This window comes from Oncorhynchus gorbuscha, unplaced genomic scaffold (assembly GCF_021184085.1).
Source record: "Oncorhynchus gorbuscha isolate QuinsamMale2020 ecotype Even-year unplaced genomic scaffold, OgorEven_v1.0 Un_scaffold_585, whole genome shotgun sequence".
Taxonomy (NCBI): Eukaryota; Metazoa; Chordata; class Actinopteri; order Salmoniformes; family Salmonidae; genus Oncorhynchus; species Oncorhynchus gorbuscha.
In genome coordinates this window covers 451,984-478,640 of record NW_025745419.1, presented here as the reverse complement: position 1 = coordinate 478,640, position 26,657 = coordinate 451,984, and the positions used below count along the sequence as shown (strand labels likewise).

Genomic DNA, 26,657 nt, shown 5'->3' with positions numbered 1-26,657 from the left:
CCCTCTGCCAAGATAACAGCTCTGAGTCGTCTCCTATAATGTTAGATGAGGTGGGAGAACCCTCCCTCTGCCAAGATAACAGCTCTGAGTCGTCTCTTATAATGTTAGATGAGGTGGGAGAACACATAGGAAGATATTTGAGACCATCTCTCCATACAGAAACTCTCCAGATCATTCAGAGTCCTTGGTCCTTGCTTGTGGACTCTCCTCTTCAGCTCACCCCACAGGTTTTCAATGGGGTTTAGGTCAGGGGACTGGGATGGCATTGCAAAATCTTGATTCTATGGTCAGTGAACCATTTTAATGTGGATTTGGAGGTATGTGTTGGATCGTTGTCCTGCTGGAAGATCCAGCGACGACACAGTTTTAGCCTCCTGGTAGAGGCAGACAGGTTTTGGCCTAAAATCTCCTGATACTTGAGGAGTCCATGATGCCAGGTGTCCTAACAAGGTTTCCAGGGCCTTTGGAAGTAAAACAGCCCACAACATCACTTATCCACCACCATACTTCACAGTGGGGATTAGGTTCTTTTCTGCATGACCATGGATCTTTACACCAAACCCACCTCTGGAGTTTGTTGCCAAAACGCTCTATTTTAGTCTCATCAGACCATAGAACCTGGTTCCAATGAGATTTAATAAGGCGCTTACGCTTGTGGTTTGGTGACAGCAGAGGCTTTCTTCTGACAACCCTTCCAAATAACTTGGTGGCATGGAGGTGGCGTCTAATTGTAGTTTTGGAGACTTGGTGACCCCAAGATGTAAGCAACATCTGCAATTCTCCAAATATGAACCATCCTTCTCACTGTTCGTGTTGGCAAAACACACTTGTGTTCTCTTCCAGGCAGGTTCATCACAGCTCCAGTTGTTTTAACATTTCTTAATTATTGCCCTAATAGTGGAGATGGGTATTTTCAAGTGTGTAGCTATCTTTTTATGGGCATTGCCTGATTTGTGAAGGTCAGCAACCTTTTGTATAATTTAATTTGTGTGTTCTCTGGCCTTTCCAATGTTGAAGGATGACTAAGGGAGTTTACTCTGTGTGTCACCGCATATTTATTCCCCAGTGAAACAGGAAGTCATGGATGACCACTTGAGAGTTCCCATAGAATCAGATAAACTTTAAAAAGTAAAATCTTAATCGGAATATACATCAATTAGATTTTGTTCATAATAATTTCTAGGGGTGTCAGTAACTGTGACATGCATGTTTTTGAATAAAGTTTAAAAAAAATATATATATTTTTCTTTAAGCAAAGGTTAGATGCATATTATATTTTGAGTGTAAGATCAAGTTGACAAACAATTATATTTTTTCACAGCCATTTTTGTTCATATTTACCTAGGGTGCCAATAATTCAGGAGGGAACTGTATATGTGTAGGCATATAGGACAATCCCTAAAGGCAGCGTTTCCCAACTCCAGTCCTCCAGTATCCCCAACAGTACACATTTTTGTTGTATCATCGGACAAACTCACCTGATTCAACTCGTTGAGGGCTTGATGATTAGTTGACAAGATGGATCAGGTGTGCTTGTCTGAGGCTACAAACAAATGTGCACTGTTGGGGGTACTGGAGGACTGGAGTTGGGAATCACTGCCTTAAGTCAACTGTAGGATTAGTCAGCTAAGCCAAGGTGTGCACTAACAGGGTGTGTTCATTTCCGCCCTGACTCCCTCATAAAGTGTGCCCCTGGGAAGAGGTATGTGCCCTCTTCCAACCTCTCCCTCCACATTTGTCTGCTTGTGGTTCCACTCTCTCTTTCTCTCTTCTCTCTACTCCCTTATTTTGTATTTCTATCTGCATGTCTCTCTATTTTTAATCGTTCAGCGCTTCTCTCTCTTTTTCATATTCAGATTGACTTATTCCCTCTCCTTCTCTTCATTCATGCTCCTTTCTCCTTCTCTACTCTCCTCTCTCTCCTTCTACTCTCTCTGTGTGCATGTTAGTGTAGTTGTCCTTGTTTGGCTCCACAGTGAGTGGGAGTGCATGTGAGTGTGTCTGTAGTGCCTCTGTGTGTGTTTCCTCCTGACTGTGACTCATCGCTCGGCTGACTCACGCGCCGCTAACAAAAACACACAGTCACCATGGCTACGGAGACTCCCGCCTCCTCTTCCCCCCTTACTCTCCCCCTCCACTACCCGTGTGCTTCCGTGGCTCGGCTCCGGTTTCTCCTCTTGGGCACAGCTGCCCTACTGGGGCCCTACTCCAACCTGGGCAGGGCAGGAGAGGAAGGGAGGGAGGGAGGGATGGATAGAGGAAGGGAGGGAGGAATGGGGGAGAGAGAGAAATAGAGAGAGGCAAAGAGTGAGCAAGTCGGGAGAGAGATGTTCTTGAAGAGAGAGAGAGAGAGCGAGTGTGTGAGAGCACAGAGGCAGAGAGAGAAAAAGACAGACAGACACAGGGAAAGAGAGCTCAATACCCCATCAAACCCAACAACAATGAGAGTTTAAACATGCCTGTATAGACAAGGACAGACTGAATAGGAGAGGCTAAACATGCCTGTATAGACAAGGACACACTGAATAGGAGAGGCTAAACATGCCTGTATAGACAAGGACACACTGAATAGGAGAGGCTAAACATGCCTGTATAGACAAGGACAGACTGAATAGGAGAGGCTAAACATGCCTGTATAGACAAGGACAGACTGAATAGGAGAGGCTAAACATGCCTGTATAGACAAGGACAGACTGAATAGGAGAGGCTAAACATGCCTGTATAGACAAGGACAGACTGAATAGGAGAGGCTAAACATGCCTGTATAGACAAGGACAGACTGAATAGGAGAGGCTAAACATGCCTGTATAGACAAGGACAGACTGAATAGGAGAGGCTAAACATGCCTGTATAGACAAGGACAGAATGAATAGGAGAGGCTAAACATGCCTGTATAGACAAGGACAGACTGAATAGGAGAGGCTAAACATGCCTGTATAGACAAGGACAGACTGAATAGGAGAGGCTAAACATGCCTGTATAGACAAGGACAGACTGAATAGGAGAGGCTAAACATGCCTGTATAGACAAGGACAGACTGAATAGGAGAGGCTAAACATGCCTGTATAGACAAGGACAGACTGAATAGGAGAGGCTAAACATGCCTGTATAGACAGACTGAATAGAAATGATCACCTGTGGATCCTTTATCTGTTTTTACTGCTCTGATAAATTGCTGCCTGCTTTGAACTTGTCCATCCTTTGATGTTGCCTGGCTTCACATCTAGAACGTAGTCAGTCTCCACCAGCGCCTCTGGGGGGTTTAATTTGTCCTCGTGTGGCATCACATTACCACAAAGATCAGGTATGGCACTGGGTGTACCGGGCTCCACACACACACTCACACGCAAACACACATGTTGGCAGACAGGCAAGCATGCATGCGTGTACACACACACACACGCAAACACACATGTTGGCAGACAGGCAAGCATGCATGCGTGTACACACACACACACACACGCAAACACACATGTTGGCAGACAGGCAAGCATGCATGCGTGTACACACACACACACACACGCAAACACACATGTTGGCAGACAGGCAAGCATGCATGCGTGTACACACACACACACACACACACACGCAAACACACATGTTGGCAAACAGGCAAGCATGCATGCGTGTACACACACACACACACACACACACACACACACACACACACACACACACACACACACACACACACACACACACACACACACACACACACACACACACACACACACACACACACACACACACACACACACACACACACACACACACACACACACACACACAGCCTAGTTTGCACTGTTGCCGTTGCTCCACCTAGCTAACTGAATGTGTATTGTTGTCTTTCTGAGTGTTACTGTACAGTTCTTTTTACAGTTTTTACAGTTTTACAGTTAGTGTACAGTTGTATGTGGCCAGAGAATGTCTTTTTAGTGATTTTTGGTGGTTTCAATGTCTGTAACTGATGGTTCTGCTGATATAGGGATGTTTTGAAAATGCTGCCTATTTCTTGAGGTTAGGATTTACAAAGTCAACATAACATCTTAGTAATCTCTTAGATACAGCCCACGTCTTGTCTATTTGTTGACCTGACTCTGGAAAGACCTCACCACCTCCACATCCATTTCAGACACAGCCTCAACAATGACACAATAGGTATGTGTACATGTCATCACTGTGCTCCCACAACAGGGCCGTATTCACTAGGCACCAAATGGAGGGGCAGCAGGTAACCCAGCGGTTAAGAGCACTGGGCAATTAACCAAAAGGTCGCTGGTTCGAATCCCAGAGACGACTAGGTGAAAAATCTGTTGATGTGCCCATGAGCAAGGCACTTAACTCTAATTGCTTCTGTAAGTCACTCTGGATAAGCGTGTCTGCTAAATGACCATTTCAAAATATTCTGCTACTGTGTGCCCTAATGAATACGACCCATGTAACCATGTCATCACTGTGTTCTCACTGTCTGACCGTTAACTTGACCAGTCGCAGACCTCTGACCTATGCATGACAGGCTTTCTGGGAAAGCGTAGGAGGACACACAGACACTAGGCACCAGTCAGTGTCTCTGCTGAGTCTAGTACAAACAGGCTGGGAAGCTCTGAATGCCAGACTGCTGAGTCTAGTACAAACAGGCTGGGAAGCTCTGAATGCCAGTCTGCTGAGTCTAGGACAAACAGGCTGGGAAGCTCTGAATGCCAGTCTGCTGAATCTAGGACAAACAGGCTGGGAAGCTCTGAATGCCAGTCTGCTGAGGCTAGGACAAACAGGCTGGGAAGCTCTGAATGCCAGTCTGCTGAATCTAGGACAAACAGGCTGGGAAGCACTGAATGCCAGTCTGCTGAGTCTAGGACAAACAGGCTGGGAAGCTCTGAATGCCAGTCTGCTGAATCTAGGACAAACAGGCTGGGAAGCTCTGAATGCCAGGCTGCCGAGTCTAGCACAAACAGGCTGGGAAGCTCTGAATGCCAGGCTGCTGAGTCTAGGACAAACAGGCTGGGAAGCTCTGAATGCCAGTCTGCTGAGTCTAGGACAAACAGGCTGGGAAGCTCTGAATGCCAGTCTGCTGAATCTAGGACAAACAGGCTGGGAAGCTCTGAATGCCAGTCTGCTGAATCTAGGACAAACAGGCTGGGAAGCTCTGAATGCCAGTCTGCTGAATCTAGGACAAACAGGCTGGGAAGCTCTGACTGCCAGACTGCTGAGTCTAGGACAAACAGGCTGGGAAGCTCTGAATGCTAGTCTGCTGAGTCTAGGACAAACAGGCTGGGAAGCTCTGAATGCCAGTCTGCTGAGTCTAGGACAAACAGGCTGGGAAGCTCTGAATGTCTGCTGAAGCTCTAGGACAAACAGGCTGGGAAGCTCTGAATGCCAGTCTGCTGAATCTAGGACAAACAGGCTGGGAAGCTCTGAATGCCAGTCTGCTGAGTCTAGGACAAACAGGCTGGGAAGCTCTGGAGCCAGCTGCTGAATGCCAGTCTGCTGAGTCTAGGACAAACAGGCTGGGAAGCTCTGAATGCCAGTCTGCTGAATCTAGGACAAACAGGCTGCTGCAGTCTGCAAACAGGCTGAAGCTCTGAATGCTAGTCTGACAAAAACAGGCTGGGAAGCTCTGAATGCCAGTCTGCTGAATCTAGACAAACAGGCTGGGAAGCTCTGAATGCCAGGCTGCTCTGAATGCCAGTCTAGGACAAACAGGCTGGGAAGCTCTGAATGCCAGTCTGCTGAATCTAGGACAAACAGGCTGGGAAGCTCTGAATGCCAGGCTGCTGCAAACAGGCTGGGAAGCTCTGAATGCCAGACTGCTGAGTCTAGGACAAACAGGCTGGGAAGCTCTGAATGCCAGTCTGCTGAATCTAGGACAAACAGGCTGGGAAGCTCTGAATGCCAGTCTGCTGAATCTAGGACAAACAGGCTGGGAAGCTCTGAATGCCAGTCTGCTGAAGCACCGTAGCAGACAATGGACACACATTCTATAATGAGACTCTTTCACACTTGACTGAACACACACACACAGATATATGCCCAATTAAGTGCGACCTTGAGCGGATAACTAAGTGAAGCAGGTCGCGACGTGAGCTATGTAACACAGGATGCACCTCCTGACAGCCGAAAAAAGGTGCCGCCAGTGGGTTGGGTTCCACTGGTGAAATCTTCTTATCTTGACTCAGTACAGCCTCAGAGGAATGGCCACTCCAAGGAGCCTGGTCCTCCCAGGGTTTCTCCATTGGGCCAAACTAATAGGGAGTTTTTGCTCCTGGCCGCCGTACACCGTCTCAAACTTGGTTAGCTCCAAGGAGTACAGGCTGGGTCAAGGGACCCATTGAAGTACAGTGTACCCCGCCTTCCATCACCGATATGCAGCGTACCGAAGGGCCCGTTATTAGGGAAGTCTGCTGATTCGTCGGAATTGTCTCATTCAACCAAGGCTGGGTTAAAGCTAGAGATGATAAGTTGTATGGGAACTTTGAAGACCACAAGTGTGTTGCATTGTGGGGAGTAAGTAAGGCCTCCGGTCGGAAGGAAGGCGGCTGATGCGTAGCCTATATAACGTAGAAATGTCAATCTCACGCATGGCTTTCGACCTTCGTCTCTCCCGAGCCCGTAAGGGAGTTGTAGCGATGAGACAATATAGTAACTACTAACAATTGGACACCACGAAATTGGGGAGAAAAAGGGGTAAAAAGAAATCTCGCCGGGTTTGGCCCAAACGGATGTCAACGTGAAGAAATCCAACCGGCGGAGCAAGGACACACACACACACAAACACACACTCTGGACCTCTGCGTGACCTCTAACGGGTCTGAGTATTCACGGCAGCTGGAGGCACGAGAGAATTCTGGAAACAGAGTGAAACTGTATGCCAACACTCACATAATCCTTAGGGATCGAGGGGGACAGAGAGAGAGGGGAGGACTGGGACAATATTGAGGGAGGGAGATGGAGAGAGGGGGGGAAGACCTTGAGATAGAAGAGGAGGAGTATCTCTGAGAACTCCTGGATCACAGCTGTGGGAAGATTAGCTCATTGAACAGATGACCCCCCCCCCCCTCCCCCACTAGTATCAGAGACAAGACAACAGACTTACAGAAGAAGAAGGGATGACACTGAGATGATGTCATATAGTCCAGAAGGAGATTGTCAAACTTTATTGAAAAAATACAACCTGCCGTATATATACTGTAGGGAGGCAGGTAGCCTAGTGGTTAAGCGCATTGGGCCAGTAACCGATAGGTCACTGGTTGGAATCTCCAAACCAACTAGGTGAAGAATCTGTCAACAGACTTTTGAGCAAGGCACTTAACCCCAAATTGCTCCTTTCAGCTGCTTTGGATAACAGCGTCTGCCAAATGACTCAAATGTAAATATACATGGGTCATATACCATTCTGCTCAGGGTTTAACGGTCAGCTTATCATATGGACCAATAGTAAAAACCCTTATGCAAACACATTGGTGCTAGATCACAAATGGAAACCAGAGAAATAAAAATGGTTTTATCTGTACTATTATGAGTAATAGTAATGACAATATGCGTATTAACAAAAATCAATTGTGCAATATATGAAAACAGATCAGACATTTCTCTCCGTCCTAAGTGTGGTGTCGGCGCCGCATAGCACAGCTGACCCTGGCATGTACCTCAGACCGAGCCCAACCAGGAACCCGCATTTCAGACCCTACCACAATATGAACCTCCAGGGGGGACCTGGGCCTGTATTCAGAAAGCGTCTCAGAGTAGGAGTGCTGAACTAGTATCAGGTCCCTCCTGTCCATATAATCTTATTAATTATGATCTAAAAGGCAAAACTGATCCTAGATCAGCACTATACAGACCCTGGGTGAATAGTAACAATAGAGACACAGAGACAAACTTTCTCTTCTATCTTCCTTCACCCCCGTATGAGATGTAGTAGTGGTTTGGTCTGGGGAGTGTTCTCTTTGTGTAGATCCTACCACAATATGAACGACCGGGGGGACCTGAGATTACTATCCGTATTAGTGGATGACACAATAAGATAAACTTGACCTTCACCCCCCTATGAGGCGTGACAGTGGTTTGGTCTGGGGTGTGTCTGAGTCTGTGTGCAGGACAGCTGTCCCCATGCTATCCTATGCTAGGACTAATCTCCTGTAAGTCCTGTTGCTCCCCTGGTTTCATTCATTAGAGCATCTCTGAGTCTGACCTCCAGGATAGGCCTCTCCCACACACCCCACTGCCCCACCACCACTGCCCCCACTGGGCAGGCCCACTGATCAGAGCCCCTAGCCCCATAGCTCAGAATAACCTGATCCGAGATCAGTTTGTGCTGTCTTACCAACTCCTATGGCTATTGTTGTGTGACACCTCTTGATAATGACCATAGGAGTTGGCAATATCGCACAAATTGATCTGCGACCAGGCTATACTCGCATACCAAAGCCCCTGATACCACAACCGATCCACAATCCACAGCATTCAGGCATGTTGTACAAAAATAACTGTGTCCTTCCCTTCTGAAGTGAAACAGAAAGACAGCCCAGTCTGGAGTAGCTGATACAAGCACTATGTCAGTCTGTCATCACTGTACCACAACATGAGCAGAACATTACCACAACATCACATCAACACTGAATGATGTAAGCTTTCTTTGATACGCTGGGCTCACTTTCAATCCCGTACAATATCCATCTTGTTATTTCATACATTATTTGTATCTATACTTTTGCATATAAAGGTGTTCGGCTCATAGATGGAGATGCTCATAACAAGTAATGCAGCATTATAGATGCTCATAACAAGTAATGCAGCATTATCAATGCTCATACTTTAGCAAGTAAGAAAACATTATAGATGCTCATAACAAGTAATGTAGCATTATATTTGCTTATAACAAGTAATACAGCATTATATTTGCTTATAACAGGTAAAGCATGATAGATACTCATAACTAGTAATAACATTACGTAAATGTTACAAGGTGTTACATAGATCTCATACATCTTTAAAGTGGTCATATCATCCCCAGACGATCTTCTCCTGCTATGGTACTTTCATGTCCCAATCCTCATACATCTCTGAGCAGTGTACTGGAGTGGCTTCATGTTGCCGTGTGTCTTATTAGCACCCCCTGGTGTACTAGACAGGCAGTGTAAAAAACTCAACGCTTGATCTATTCACTCTTAACTTGCTTGAGGAATTCCCATTCTAGTAATTCTATTTCTATGTCGGGGACATTGGGATATGAAATAGTGGAGAGGATGTCATTGATGTCATAAAGATAAGGGTCCCTTAAATAAACTAAAACTGCCTTAGAATGAGTGAAGCAGGCCTATTGTCATGTTTTGTCATTGATTATCATGTCTTGTCCCTGTGCTTCCCCTTCTATTCGTTTCCCTCTGCTGGTCTTATTAGGTTCTTTCCCTCTTTCTATCCCTCTCTCTCCCCCTCCCCCTCTCACTCTCTCGCTCTCTCTTCTCTCTATCGTTCCGTTCCTGCTCCCAGCTGTTCCTATTCCCCTAATCAATCATTTAGTCTTCCCACACATGTTCCCGATCCTTTTCCCTGATTAGAGTCCCTATTTCTCTCCTTGTTTTCCGTTCCTGCCCTGTCGGATCCTTGTCTAGAATTCACCGTGCTGTGTCTATGTTTTGCCCTGTCGTGTCGTGTTTCCCTCAGATGCTGCGTGGTGAGCATGTGTCTGAGTCTGCTAGGTTCAAGTGCCTTCCCGAGGCAACCTGCAGTTCTTGATCAGTCTCCAGTCTGTTCTCGTCTTTACGAGTAGTATTATGCCTTTTGTTTTGTTAAGTATCTTTACTGGATTAAAAACTCTGTTTTCGCCAAGTCGCTTTTGGGTCCTCATTCACCTGCATAACACCTATAGGCTAGAGAATCACAGGGGGCTTGTGTGTGCACGTATGCATGCATTTAGTCAATGTATCTTAAATGCTATTATATTGAGAAGGAGGGATGGGTGGAGTAAGGCTTTTGATTGTCTATGCATTGTTAACACCATCTATGAATACAAGTTCATATCCAACATAGGGAGCAAAGTGGAAATGTTATGACATTGTGAGAAAACAGATGCTTTGATACAAATACAAACAGAGATGATACAGAAGCAGTGCTATTCAGCCTCCAGTTTGTGCTTTTCCTGGTGAGTGAATCCGTGAAGTCTGAGGCGCATCGGTCACACAATAAAATCACAGGAGGATCATGGGAGGAAGAGTTTTATCCATCTTTGGGCGTACGTTCCTTCTCTTACAGGGTCAAAACAAACCCCAATGTTTAAGATCAGGTCACAGTGTTCACAAACATCTCACATAGTCCATATTCCCCATACTTGTTACAGCTGGGCTGGCTAACACCTATCAAGGTGCTTTTCTACTTTCTAAATACAAAAAGAAGTGCCTCCTCTCTCCAGATCAGTCCTCAGAGGAGGTGGGAGTTAGTGGTAGAAGAGGAGGGACATTGGATGGTTTAGGGAAAGACTGATGATGACGGGTGGATTCAGAAGAAGCTGGTAATCCTGAGTCTCTTATTCCAGTCCAGTCCAGCAGACAAGCTCTCTCTGGGTGGGATGAGGGTATAGAGAAGGGTGGAAGAAGGGAGGATTGAAGGAGGGGTAAAGGATGAAATGTCCATCATTCCATCCCGTCCATTTTGGAAGCAGGGGGGAGTCGGTGTTGGATGGCCAACGTTCAAAGAACAACATTCTATCTGCATATTCTCTTCTGTTGGATTGGGTGGTAGTGGTGGTGGGGTGGTGGTGGTGGTGGGGTGGTGGGGTGGTGGTGGTAGTGGTGGTGGGGTGGTGGTGGTGGTGGGGTGGTGGTGGTGGTGGTGGGGTGGTGGTGGTGGTGGGGTGGTGTTGGTAGTGGTGGTGGTAGTGGTGGTGGGGTGGTGGTGGTAGGGTAACGGGTAGGAATGTTGAAGGTAAGTTTCAGATATGTCAAATTCGACAGTCTTTCTGCTTCTCTCATTGGGTGGCAGAAAAGTTCAGAAGTTGCTGAAGAGCTGGTGTTTTTTGTCCCAGTCCATCTGAGGGGCTCTCTTCTTGGCTCTCTTGGCGTGGGCCTTCTCTTTGGCCTCAGCCGCAGTGGGACTCAGGAGCAGGCCGATCTCAGCAAACGGGTCCATCAGACGGCTCGCCTCGTCCTCTCCCAGCTAGATACAGAGACAGACAGAGACAGACAGACAGACAGACATTAATATCAGAGACTACTTGGTAGTTATAGTGTGGATGACATACACACGCATGGCAGGGTTGAGGTCAATTCAATTTCAATTCAGTCAATTCAGGTAGTAAACTGGAATTCCAATTCTTCTAATTTGCTCAATGATTTGGAATTGGTCAAATGTGGGAATGGTAAAATTGGTAGACTTCAGTTTACTTCCTGAATGTAATGAATTGAAATAGAACCCTGATGTGTAATTCTGATAATATCTGTGTTAATGTGATACATGTGTTATATGAAATAACAAGAGGTTATATACTGTACACTCCAATATAGTCCACACAAACAGCATGCAGACACACATATACACACACCTTGCACGCTTTATGGCATGTTTGCACACACACACACACACACACACACACACACACACACACACACACACACACACACACACACACACACACACACACACACACACACACACACACACACACACACACACACACACACACACACACACACACACACACACACACACACACACACACACACACGTCTCACCTGCAGGCTGTTGTCTGGACTGCTCAAGTCAGAGTGGTGTGACTGGATGGAGCTGCTGGTGAAGCTGCCGTTGATCTGAGGACTGGGGGAGCCGTTGGATATGGACGGACCGTCAAAGTCTGGGAAAGAAGGGTCAGATTACGCTCTACGTACAGATCTAGGATCAGCTTCTCTACCCTTTCCTCCCCCCAATCCTAACCTGAACCATTATTGGGGGAAATGCAAAACTGATCCACCCTACGGGCAACTTCACCCAACACCCAGAATTACAGGCTCAGATTTGGAGGTCAGTAATCTGATGCTGGTTTTGATGAACAATACCGTAACATTTCACTATAGATTAGGATCATCAACACCATTACTGACTATTACATTACTCAATATACAACTGTAAAATGTAGATGTACAATTAGACTAGAGACTTGTCCCGAGCTGTACTGTGCCTTTGGCGTGGTTTATAAGAGTACACTTGAAATAAATATTCTGTTTTACAGATAAACAAGGGTGTAGGCCTACCTTTAATGTGGCTGGCCAATGGGGTGACACCCATCTTCTTAAAGTGATGGTCTGTGTCAGGGTCCACCACCAGCAGCCTGGTCTCATCTCCTCCTCTCTTTATGAAGGTCACGACCTCCGCATGACGCATGCCCTCCACGTTCACCCCATTCACCTGAAAGGAGAGAAGGGAGAGAGAGGGGAAGAAAGGGTGTTATGGGTGAGTGATGTTAGATGTCTCCATCTATACTGTTGTCTGTGACTCTGTGATCTGGCCTCGTCACTGTCTCAATGTTTCAATGTCTGACAGACGTTCAAGGCTGTCTGCTTGTGAATATGGATACAGTAGGAAAGAAACAGCGAACTGTAGATCCTGCTGCTGGTTCAGACAGGAACAACTACGTATCCAAAACAAGTTCTAAAAAAGCACACTAGTGATGTTGGTTGGTCGGTCGTCTGTCATAACTGGTGTGCAGACTTTACACTGGCTGACTTCTGATTCGTCCACATTGGACCAGTGCAGCAGGTCACCAGTATCAATCCAACAACATTCTCTTTACCTGACCCAGCGTTTTAGAGAACACATTCACAACTGTCCAAAACCATGGTATAGCCTAAACTAAAATACTTATTTATTCAGACAAGGATCAACTGAATATGCAAACCGTTACTTGATCCAAACAGTAGAGGGTACTATGCACCAAAACAATCATTTTCCACCGGACTCAACGAAGAGTGAGGACAAAACCTGTGAGGAATCAGACACACATTTTTGCAAGATGGTGCATAGAGAGAATATTCTGCATTCCTTCCTCAATGACGTACAAACTGAACAGAATACCTTTACATTTCATACCCCATTACAACAAGGATGGAACGAGCATGTAAGCTAATGGGCTCTAACAGTAGAACATCATTTATTTGTTTCTTTTACAAACACTTTCTCTCTCTCTTTGGTCAAAGTAAACCCTCTTTTATTGGTTCGGCAACTTGTGAATTCAGCTGGAAAAGAGTGAGGGGGGAGTGTGTGAGGGGAGCGAGAGTGAGGGGGGAGTGTGTGAGGGGAGTGAGAGTGAGGGGGGAGTGTGTGAGGGGAGCGAGAGTGAGGTGGGAGTGTGTGAGGGGAGTGAGAGTGAGGGGGGAGTGTGTGACGGGAGTGAGAGTGTCTGAAAGGTAAGAAGAAGCCCTCACACCTCCACCTCAGTCACTAACACATCAGCAAGTTTCTGTTGGAGAGTTTCTCCCTGTGACTTTCCACAGACTCCTGTATATTCCATGAACTCTATTCAGCGAGTACTGTAGCTTTGCACGATGCTGCCTGCCTTAACGTTGGTACACCATCAAATATTGATGCCTAGCTTGTGCTGAACCAATAGTGTGGGTTTCAGGTATCAGTGTCCTGAGGGGGATTTTGTTTTAAAATTCAGTAACGCTGCTGCTTATGAAGTGAGGGCAGTAGGAGTTGGTTATGACACAGACTGGTCTAATACACTGTAACAGCACGGCTAGATACCAGACTGGTCTAATACACTGTAACAGCACGGCTACATACCAGACTGGTCTAATACACTGTAACAGCACGGCTAGATACCAGACTGGTCTAATACACTGTAACAACACGGCTAGATACCAGACTGGTCTAATACACTGTAACAGCACGGCTACATACCAGACTGGTCTAATAGACTGTAACAGCACGGCTAGATACCAGACTGGTCTAATATACTGTAACAACACAGCTACATACCAGACTGGTCTAATACACTGTAACAACACGGCTAGATACCAGACTGGTCTAATACACTGTAACACGGCTAGGTACCAGACTGGTCTAATACACTGTAACAGCACAGCTACATACCAGACTGGTCTAATACACTGTAACACGGCTAGATACCAGACTGGTCTAATACACTGTAACAGCACGGCTAGATACCAGACTGGTCTAATACACTGTAACAGCACGGCTAGATACCAGACTGGTCTAATACACTGTAACGGCACGGCTAGATACCAGACTGGTCTAATACACTGTAACCGGACCGGCTAGATACCAGACTGGTCTAATACACTGTAACAACACAGCTACATACCAGACTGGTCTAATACACTGTAACAACACGGCTAGATACCAGACTGGTCTAATACACTGTAACAGCACAGCTACATACCAGACTGGTCTAATACACTGTAACAGCACGGCTACATACCAGACTGGTCTAATACACTGTAACAACACGGCTAGATACCAGACTGGTCTAATACACTGTAACAGCACGGCTAGATACCAGACTGGTCTAATACACTGTAACAGCACGGCTAGATACCAGACTGGTCTAATACACTGTAACAGCACGGCTAGATACCAGACTGGTCTAATACACTGTAACAGCACGGCTAGATACCAGACTGGTCTAATACACTGTAACGGCACGGCTAGATACCAGACTGGTCTAATACACTGTAACCGGACCGGCTAGATACCAGACTGGTCTAATACACTGTAACAACACGGCTAGATACCAGACTGGTCTAATACACTGTAACAGCACAGCTACATACCAGACTGGTCTAATACACTGTAACAGCACGGCTACATACCAGACTGGTCTAATACACTGTAACAGCATGGCTCGATACCAGACTGGTCTAATACACTGTAACAGCACGAATAGATACCAGACTGGTCTAATACACTGTAACAGCATGGCTAGATACCAGACTGGTCTAATACACTGTAACAGCACGGCTAGATACCAGACTGGTCTAATACACTGTAACGGCACGGCTAGATACCAGACTGGTCTAATACACTGTAACAGCACGGCTAGATACCAGACTGGTCTAATACACTGTAACAACACGGCTAGATACCAGACTGGTCTAATACACTGTAACAGCACGGCTCGATACCAGATTGGTCTAATACACTGTAACAGCACGGCTAGATACCAGACTGGTCTAATACACTGTAACAGCACGGCTACATACCAGACTGGTCTAATACACTGTAACAGCACGGCTACATACCAGACTGGTCTAATACACTGTAACACAGCTAGGTACCAGACTGGTCTAATGCACTGTAACACGGCTAGATACCAGACTGGTCTAATACACTGTAACAGCACGCCTAGATACCAGACTGGTCTAATACACTGTAACAACACGGCTAGTTACCAGACTGGTCTAATACACTGTAACAGCACGGCTAGATACCAGACTGGTCTAATACACTGTAACAGCACGGCTAGATACCAGACTGGTCTAATACACTGTAACAGCACGGCTACATACCAGACTGGTCTAATACACTGTAACAGCACGGCTACATACCAGACTGGTCTAATACACTGTAACACAGTTAGGTACCAGACTGGTCTAATGCACTGTAACACGGCTAGATACCAGACTGGTCTAATACACTGTAACAGCACGGCTAGATACCAGACTGGTCTAATACACTGAAACAGCATGGCTCGATACCAGACTGGTCTAATACACTGTAACAGCATGGCTCGATACCAGACTGGTCTAATACACTGTAACAGCACGAATAGATACCAGACTGGTCTAATACACTGTAACAGCACGGCTAGATACCAGACTGGTCTAATACACTGTAACGGCACGGCTAGATACCAGACTGGTCTAATACACTGTAACGGCACGGCTAGATACCAGACTGGTCTAATACACTGTAACAGCACGGCTAGATACCAGACTGGTCTAATACACTGTAACAACACGGCTAGATACCAGACTGGTCTAATACACTGTAACAGCACGGCTCGATACCAGATTGGTCTAATACACTGTAACAACACGGCTAGATACCAGACTGGTCTAATACACTGTAACAGCACAGCTACATACCAGACTGGTCTAATACACTGTAACAGCACGGCTACATACCAGACTGGTCTAATACACTGTAACAACACGGCTAGATACCAGACTGGTCTAATATACTGTAACAGCACGGCTAGATACCAGACTGGTCTAATACACTGTAACAGCACGGCTAGATACCAGACTGGTCTAATACACTGTAACAGCATGGCTCGATACCAGACTGGTCTAATACACTGTAACAGCACGAATAGATACCAGACTGGTCTAATACACTGTAACAGCACGGCTAGATACCAGACTGGTCTAATACCCTGTAACAACACGGCTAGATACCAGACTGGTCTAATACACTGTAACAGCACGGCTCGATACCAGATTGGTCTAATACACTGTAACAGCACGGCTAGATACCAGACTGGTCTAATACACTGTAACAGCACGGCTACATACCAGACTGGTCTAATACACTGTAACAGCACGGCTACATACCAGACTGGTCTAATACACTGTAACACAGCTAGGTACCAGACTGGTCTAATGCACTGTAACACGGCTAGATACCAGACTGGTCTAATACACTGTAACAGCACGGCTAGATACCAGACTGGTCTAATACACTGTAACAACACGGCTAGTTACCAGACTGGTCTAATACACTGTAACAGCACGGCTAGATACCAGACTGGTCTAATACACTGTAACAGCACGGCTAGATACCAGACTGGTCTAATACACTGTAACAGCACGGCTACATACCAGACTGGTCTAATACACTGTAACAGCACGGCTACATACCAGACTGGTCTAATACACTGTAACACGGCTAGGTACCAGACTGGTCTAATACACTGTAACAGCACAGCTACATACCAGACTGGTCTAATACACTGTAACAACACGGCTAGATACCAGACTGGTCTAATACACTGTAACAACACGGCTACATACCAGACTGGTCTAATACACTGTAACACGGCTAGGTACCAGACTGGTCTAATACACTGTAACAGCACAGCTACATACCAGACTGGTCTAATACACTGTAACAGCATGGCTACATACCAGACTGGTCTAATACACTGTAACAGCACGGCTACATACCAGACTGGTCTAATACACTGTAACAGCATGGCTACATACAAGACTGGTCTAATACACTGTAACAGCACGGCTACATACCAGACTGGTCTAATACACTGTAACAACACGGCTAGATACCAGACGGGTCTAATACACTGTAACAGCACGGCTAGATACCAGACTGGTCTAATACACTGTAACAGCATGGCTACATACCAGACTGGTCTAATACACTGTAACAGCACGGCTACATACCAGACTGGTCTAATACACTGTAACAGCACGGCTACTTACCAGACTGGTCTAATACACTAACACGGCTAGGTACCAGACTGGTCTAATACACTGTAACACGGCTAGATACCAGACTGGTCTAATACACTGTAACAGCACGGCTAGATACCAGACTGGTCTAATACACTGTAACAGCACGGCTACATACCAGACTGGTCTAATACACTGTAACAACACGGCTAGATACCAGACTGGTCTAATACACTGTAACACAGCTAGGTACCAGACTGGTCTAATACACTGTAACACGGCTAGATACCAGACTGGTCTAATACACTGTAACAGCACGGCTAGATACCAGACTGGTCTAATACACTGTAACAACACGGCTAGATACCAGACTGGTCTAATACACTGTAACAGCACGGCTAGATACCAGACTGGTTTAATACACTGTAACAGCACGGCTAGATACCAGACTGGTCTAATACACTGTAACGGCACGGCTAGATACCAGACTGGTCTAATACACTGTAACCGGACCGGCTAGATACCAGACTGGTCTAATACACTGTAACAACACGGCTAGATACCAGACTGGTCTAATACACTGTAACAGCACAGCTACATACCAGACTGGTCTAATACACTGTAACAGCACGGCTACATACCAGACTGGTCTAATACACTGTAACAACACGGCTAGATACCAGACTGGTCTAATACATTGCAACAGCACGGCTAGATACCAGACTGGTCTAATACACTGTAACAGCAAGGCTAGATACCAGACTGGTCTAATACACTGTAACAGCACGACTAGATACCAGACTGGTCTAATACACTGTAACAGCACGGCTAGATACCAGACTGGTCTAATACACTGTAACAGCACGGCTAGATACCAGACTGGTCTAATACACTGTAACGGCACGGCTAGATACCAGACTGGTCTAATACACTGTAACAGCACAGCTACATACCAGACTGGTCTAATACACTGTAACAGCACGGCTACATACCAGACTGGTCTAATACACTGTAACAACATGGCTAGATACCAGACTGGTCTAATACACTGTAACAGCACGGCTAGATACCAGACTGGTCTAATACACTGTAACAGCACGGCTAGATACCAGACTGGTCTAATACACTGTAACAGCACGACTAGATACCAGACTGGTCTAATACACTGTAACAGCATGGCTAGATACCAGACTGGTCTAATACACTGTAACAGCACGGCTAGATACCAGACTGGTCTAATACACTGTAACGGCACGGCTAGATACCAGACTGGTCTAATACACTGTAACAGCACGGCTAGATACCAGACTGGTCTAATACACTGTAACAACACGGCTAGATACCAGACTGGTCTAATACACTGTAACAGCACGGCTCGATACCAGATTGGTCTAATACACTGTAACAGCACGGCTAGATACCAGACTGGTCTAATACACTGTAACAGCACGGCTAGATACCAGACTGGTCTAATACACTGTAACAGCACGGCTAGATACCAGACTGGTCTAATACACTGTAACAGCACGGCTACATACCAGACTGGTCTAATACACTGTAACAGCACGGCTACATACCAGACTGGTCTAATACACTGTAACACAGCTAGGTACCAGACTGGTCTAATGCACTGTAACACGGCTAGATACCAGACTGGTCTAATACACTGTAACAGCACGGCTAGATACCAGACTGGTCTAATACACTGTAACAACACGGCTAGTTACCAGACTGGTCTAATACACTGTAACAGCACGGCTAGATACCAGACTGGTCTAATACACTGTAACAGCACGGCTAGATACCAGACTGGTCTAATACACTGTAACAGCACGGCTACATACCAGACTGGTCTAATACACTGTAACAGCACGGCTACATACCAGACTGGTCTAATACACTAACACGGCTAGGTACCAGACTGGTCTAATACACTGTAACACGGCTAGATACCAGACTGGTCTAATACACTGTAACAGCACGGCTAGATACCAGACTGGTCTAATACACTGTAACAGCACGGCTACATACCAGACTGGTCTAATACACTGTAACAACACGGCTAGATACCAGACTGGTCTAATACACTGTAACACAGCTAGGTACCAGACTGGTCTAATACACTGTAACACGGCTAGATACCCGACTGGTCTAATACACTGTAACAGCACGGCTAGATACCAGACTGGTCTAATACACTGTAACAACACGGCTAGATACCAGACTGGTCTAATACACTGTAACAGCACGGCTAGATACCAGACTGGTTTAATACACTGTAACAGCACGGCTAGATACCAGACTGGTCTAATACACTGTAACGGCACGGCTAGATACCAGACTGGTCTAATACACTGTAACCGGACCGGCTAGATACCAGACTGGTCTAATACACTGTAACAACACGGCTAGATACCAGACTGGTCTAATACACTGTAACAGCACAGCTACATACCAGACTGGTCTAATACACTGTAACAGCACGGCTACATACCAGACTGGTCTAATACACTGTAACAACACGGCTAGATACCAGACTGGTCTAATACATTGCAACAGCACGGCTAGATACCAGACTGGTCTAATACACTGTAACAGCAAGGCTAGATACCAGACTGGTCTAATACACTGTAACAGCACGACTAGATACCAGACTGGTCTAATACACTGTAACAGCACGGCTAGATACCAGACTGGTCTAATACACTGTAACAACACGGCTAGTTACCAGACTGGTCTAATACACTGTAACAGCACGGCTAGATACCAGACTGGTCTAATACACTGTAACAGCACGGCTAGATACCAGACTGGTCTAATACACTGTAACAGCACGGCTACATACCAGACTGGTCTAATACACTGTAACAGCACGGCTACATACCAGACTGGTCTAATACACTGTAACACAGCTAGGTACCAGACTGGTCTAATGCACTGTAACACGGCTAGATACCAGACTGGTCTAATACACTGTAACAGCACGGCTAGATACCAGACTGGTCTAATACACTGTAACAGCACGGCTAGATACCAGATTGGTCTAATACACTGTAACAGCACGGCTACATACCAGACTGGTCTAAGACACTGTAACAGCACGGCTACATACCAGACTGGTCTAATACACTGTAACACAGCTAGGTACCAGACTGGTCTAATACACTGTAACACGGCTAGATACCAGACTGGTCTAATACACTGTAACAGCACGGCTAGATACCAGACTGGTCTAATACACTGTAACAGCACGGCTAGATACCAGACTGGTCTAATACACTGTAACAGCACGGCTAGATACCAGACTGGTCTAATACACTGTAACAGCACGGCTAGATACCAGACTGGTCTAATACACTGTAACAGCACGGCTAGATACCAGACTGGTCTAATACACTGTAACAGCACGGCTAGGTACCAGACTGGTCTAATACACTGTAACAACACGGCTAGATACCCACCCACTCTCTCATAACTAACTGTTACATAGGAAATGTAAAAGTCTAGTGAGTGCCTGTTAAGGCTAGGGAGAGACTAGGAGGAGGGAAAGAGAGAGAAAAAGGGAGGAAATAACGTGTAAAACCAAGAGAAGTTGTGTGTATTGTGTGTGTGAAAGAGAGAAAAAGAGAAAAAAGAAAGAGCATGAAAGAGAGTGAGAGTTAAGCAGTGATAACTGTTATGGTGCTGACATCTCTATTCTTTCTCTCGCTCTCCCTCTCTGTCTATCCCTCTCACTCTGTCTCTCTCTCTGTCTCTGTCCCTCTCGCCATTAGAGTAGGTGTCAGAACATAAGGCTCAGTGGAGTCATCACACACACTAATTGGTAGAGAATCGTCTCATCATACCAGCCCTAGTGCATGAGGAGGAACAAGACCCCTTTGTGTTGGGATAGGGGAGCAGGTGTTGTGTCATGTTTCATAGCAGCAGCAATCCTTCACAATCCAACAAAACAATCCAGCCCACTCAAGCTAATTAATAGGGCCCTTGTTCGTTAGGCGACTCCCACACAATACAACAGTCAGTGTAGTGCCAGTGGTCCAAAGCTGTTTTTCATTGGAATACAGTGCTGTTTGAATGCTTTACAGAGCAGTCGTTTTCAAGGTACAATCATAATCGTCAGTGTTTGCTTAGGTTGTACACCCTGGAATGTTTCCAATGGTTTACCTTTGTGTGTGTGTGTGTGTGTGTGTGTGTGTGTGTGTGTGTGTGTGTGTGTGTGTGTGTGTGTGTGTGTGTGTGTGTGTGTGTGTGTGTGTGTGTGTGTGTGTGTGTGTGTGTGTGTGTGTGTGTGTGTGTGTGTGTGTGTGTGTGTGAAAGAGAAAGAATGGGTCTTCACCTTGCTAACGAGCTGCTGACAGATGGACCAAGCAGTGCACCGTGCCACACAGTTGCTTGGTCAGAGACATCCTCCATTAGACACAGAGAATAACACACACATAATCATCCTCTAGTCAACCGCTGAGCCCATACACCTGCCTGGGGTTACCTAGGCAAACCCCCGGGGCTCTGCCTGCAGTTTCAGCAGGTACAGTGACCTAGCCACTTAGCACTAATCCAGCTAGAACGAATAGACACAGCATTCAAACCAATGACTGAGTGAAACAGGGCTTCACTGACTACAGTTTACTGACACTGACCTGTATAGGGGAAACTGCATAAGGTAAAAGTAGTCCTTAACCACAGATCTAGGACCAGATCAGCCTACTCCTGATCCTAACCTAGATTATTATAGGCAGTGATGTAAAGTTCACTAAATTACAAAAGTATGTGGACACCTGCTCACTGAACATCTCATTCCAACATCATGCGCATTGATATGGAGTTGGTCCCCCCTTTGCTGCTACAACAGCCTCCACTCTTCTGGGAAGGCTTTCCACTAGATGTTGGAACATTGCTGTGTGGACTTGCTTCCATTCAGCCACAAGAGCATTAGTGAGGTTGCACACTGATGTTGGGCGATTAGGCCTGGCTTCCAGTCGGCACTCCTATTCATCCCGAAGGTGTTCGGTGGGGTTGAGGTCAGGGCTCTGTACAGGCCAGTCAAGTTCTTCCACACTGATCTTGACAAACCATTTCTGTATGGACCTCACTTTGTGCACTGGGGCATTGCCATGCTGAAACAGGAAAGGGCCTTCCCCAAACTGTTGCCACAAAGTTGGAAGCCCAGAATCGTCTAGAATAAGGGGCCTAGCCCAAACCATGAAAAACAGCCCCAGACCATTATTCCCCCTCCACCAAACTTTACCGTTGGCACTATGCATTGGGGCAGGTAGTGTTTTTCTGCCATCCGCCAAACCCAGATTTGTCCGTCAGACTGCCAGGTGGCGAAGCATGATTCATCACTCCAGAGAACGCGTTTCCACTGCTCCAGAGTCCAAGCTTTATACCATTCCAGCTGACGCTTGGTATTGCTGTTGATCTTAGGCTTGTGTGCGACTGCTCGGCCATGGAAACCCATTTTTATGAAGCTCCCGACGAACAGTTGTTGTGCTGCTGACGTTGCTTCCAGAGGCAGTTTAGAACTCAGTAGTGAGTGTTGCAACCGATGATGGATGATTTTAACGCACCACACACTTCAGCACTCGGCAGTCCCATTCTGTGAGATTATGTGGCCTACCACTTCGTGGCTGAGCTGTCGTTGCTCCTAGACGTTTCCACTTTACAATAACAGCACTTAAGAGTTGACCGGCGCAGCTCTAGCAGGGCAGACATTTGATGAACTGACTTGTTGGAAAGGTGGCATCCTATGATGCTGCCACGTTGAAAGTCACTGAGCTCTCCCATAAAGCCATTCTACTACCAATGTTTGTCTAGGGAGATTTCATGGCGGTGAGCTGGATTTTATACACCTGTCAGCAACGGTGTGGCTAAAATAGCCAAATCCACTCATTTGAAGAGTTGTCCACATAATTTTGTATATATGGTGTAATTAAGTAAAAATACTTTAAAGTAGTACTTAAGTAGTTTTTTGGTGTATCTGTACTTTACTATTGATATTTTTGACAGCTTAAAATTTTCCTCCACTGTAGTCCTAAAGAAAATGATGTACCTTTTACTTAATACATTTTCCCTGACACCCAAAAGTAGTCATTACATTTTCAATGCTTAGCAGGACAGGAAAATGGTCGACGCACTTATCAAGAGAGCATCGGACTCACTAAACACACGTGCTTCATTTGTAAATTATGTCTGAGTGTTGGAGTGTGCCCCTGGTTATCCGTACATTGAAAAACAAGAAACTTGTGCTATCTGGTTTGCCTAATATAAGGAATGTGAAATTATTTATACTTTTACTTTTGATACCTAAGTATATTTTAGCAATTACATTTACTTTTGATACTTAAGTATATTCAAAACCAAAGCGTTTTTTAAAACTTTAACTCGAGTATTTTACTGGGTGACTTTCAGTCTATCGGTAAATAGCCCACCCATGTTTACCTACCTCATCTGTCATGCAGGTGAAAGAGGACCCAAAAGCGACTTGGCGAAAACAGAGTCTTTAATCCAGTAAAGTAAATACAAACAAAAAACACAACTTTCACTCGAAATGACGAGGACAAACTGGAGACTCGATCTTGAACAGCAGGTGAACAGCAGGTTGCCTCGGGAAGGCACTTGAACCAGACAGACTCAGACACCTGCTCACCACGCAGCATCTGAGGAAAACACGACACGACAGGGCGATACACAAACACAGCACGGTGAATTCTAGACAAGGAACCGACAGGACAGGAACGGAACACAAAGGAAGAAATAGGGACTCTAATCAGGGGAAAGGATCGGGAACAGGTGTGGGAAGACTAAATGATTGATTAGGGGAATAGGAACAGCTGGGAGCAGGAACGGAACGATAGAGAGAAGAGAGAGCGAGAGAGTGAGAGAGGGAGGGGGAGAGAGAGGGATAGAAAGAGGGAAAGAACCTAATAAGACCAGCAGAGGGAAACGAATAGAATGGGAAGCACAGGGACAAGACAAGATAATAAATGACAAAACATGACATCATCCCCATACTGTTTTTATTTATTTACTTTTCTGCTCTTTTGCACACCTATATCTCTACCTGCACATGACCATCTGATCATTTATCACTCCAGTGTTAATCTGCCAAATTGTAATTATTTGCCTACCTCCTCATGCCTTTTGCACACAATATATATAGACTCTTTTTTTCTACTGTGTTATTGACTTGTTTATTGTTTACTCCATGTGTAACTCTGTGTTGTCTGTTCACACTGCTATGCTTTATCTTGGCCAGGTCGCAGTTGCAAATTAGAACTTGTTCTCAACTAGCCTACCTGGTTAAATAAAGGTATCTTTAATTTGATTAATATATGACAATTGGGTACTTTTTCCACCACTGATTATAGGGACCCTGAATCAGTGGGTAGGGAGTAACTTCACTTAGCGCAAATCTAGCTAACACAGACAGGGTTTCAATGACTATAGACGAACCACTCTGAGCTGAAACTGTACACCCAGACTATGTTCATTAGAAATCCCTTTCACTCGGTCCTGTCAAAACACAGCTGATACTGTTGAGCCCCATTCATACAGGAAAGGAGAAGGTCAAGGCGTTTAACTGTTGTGTTCAGAGGAGGACACCAATACAGCTTCTTGATCTACAAATACCTTCTTGAATATGACGTGGTGGAATGTCACAGCTGGTTGCTGAATGCTGCTTTGCAGACATGTTGGGGAAGATAATGCATAGACGTAGAATTGTAAAAAAAATATAAAAAAATTCACCTTTATTTAACCAGGTAGGCTAGTTGAGAACAAGTTCTCATTTGCAACTGCGATGTGTGGGCAGGGTATCTCTGTCTCTCTCCCTGGGCGTGTGTATTCAGATTCAGGGCAGGGTATCTCTGTCTCTCTCTCCCTGGGCGTGTGTATTCAGATTCAGGGCAGGGTATCTCTGTCTCTCTCCCTGGGCGTGTGTATTCAGATTCAGGGCAGGGTATCTCTGTCTCTCTCCCTGGGCGTGTGTATTCAGATTCAGGGCAGGGTATCTCTGTCTCTCTCCCTGGGCGTGTGTATTCAGATTCAGGGCAGGGTATCTCTGTCTCTCTCCCTGGGCGTGTGTATTCAGATTCAGGGCAGGGTATCTCTGTCTCTCTCCCTGGGCGTGTGTATTCAGATTCAGGGCAGGGTATCTCTGTCTCTCTCTCCCTGGGTGTGTGTATTCAGATTCAGGGCAGGGTATCTCTGTCTCTCTCTCCCTGGGTGTGTGTAGTCAGATTCAGGGAAGGGTATCTCTGTCTCTCTCCCTGGGCGTGTGTAGTCAGATTCAGGGAAGGGTATCTCTGTCAATTACATTTCAATTTAAGGGGTTTTATTAGGAACTGGACCTTTGTTGGAACACCAGTATTTTTGTCTTACTGAGATGTACTGTCAGGGCCCAGGTCTGACAGAATCTGTGCAGAAGATCGAGGTCTCTCTGTCTCTCTCTCTGGATGTGTGTCTTCGGCTGCAGGGCAGGGACTTTTTAGTCTCTATATAAACATGATAAAACCTATTTATGGACCATAGAGCACATAGACAGGGAGTGACCTGGCCTGTTATTGTCATCTAACAGACACAGGAAGCTAGCTCCCATAGCTACAGATCACTCTCCCTGTTTCCTGTTGCTGGACAGACAGAGGCACATCAAAGCATTGAAAGCAACTCCTCCCTCTATTGCCAGTGTGTGTGCAGCTGTCCGTATTACTCGTACTGTATGGGCAGGACTGGAATGGTATAGCCGTGCATGTGTGTGTGAGTCTCTCTTTGACCCTGTTGGGGTCTACTGTATCCAACTGCTCTGCCTGCCATATTACACTGTTGTTACTGTTTCCAGCCTTGTGTTTTCACCACAACGCCATGGTAACGTCATGGTAACGCTACGAGCCAGGTTAGGTTTAGTTAAACCAAGCTAGATTCTGTTTGACCCTGTGTGACTTTCATTTGACCCTATGTTTTTGATGCAGTGTATTTTACGTCCTGCCTGACCCTGTATTTGACCCTGTCTGACCCTGTATTTGGCCCTGTCTGACCCTGTATTTGGCCCTGTCTGACCCTGTATTTGGCCCTGCCTGACCCTGTATTTGACCCTGCCTGACCCTGTATTTGACCCTGCCTGACCCTGTCTTACCCTGCTTTGGCCCTGTGTGGCCTTGTTAGGCCCTGATGTACTGCTCTGGGGTCAGGGCTCATGGGAATGTTGTCCGGGGTCTGATTGAGAGGGTGTATGGTGAGCAGGAT

General features: G+C 45.9%; 1 protein-coding gene across 1 annotated transcript in view; it reads right to left on the bottom strand.

The window, feature by feature from the left end:
* Nucleotides 1-7,115: 7,115 nt before the first annotated feature.
* LOC124018865 (Na(+)/H(+) exchange regulatory cofactor NHE-RF2-like) overlaps nucleotides 7,116-26,657 on the bottom strand; it is a 66,628-nt gene continuing 47,086 nt past the window's right edge. The window contains exons 4-7 of the mRNA XM_046334174.1: nucleotides 12,240-12,393; nucleotides 11,724-11,842; nucleotides 9,860-11,148; nucleotides 7,116-9,313 (exon numbers count right to left, since the gene is read on the bottom strand). Of these exons, the coding sequence (XP_046190130.1) occupies nucleotides 10,981-11,148; nucleotides 11,724-11,842; nucleotides 12,240-12,393 (441 nt within the window). The 3' untranslated portion in view covers nucleotides 7,116-9,313; nucleotides 9,860-10,980. The remainder of the gene's footprint in view (nucleotides 9,314-9,859; nucleotides 11,149-11,723; nucleotides 11,843-12,239; nucleotides 12,394-26,657) is intronic.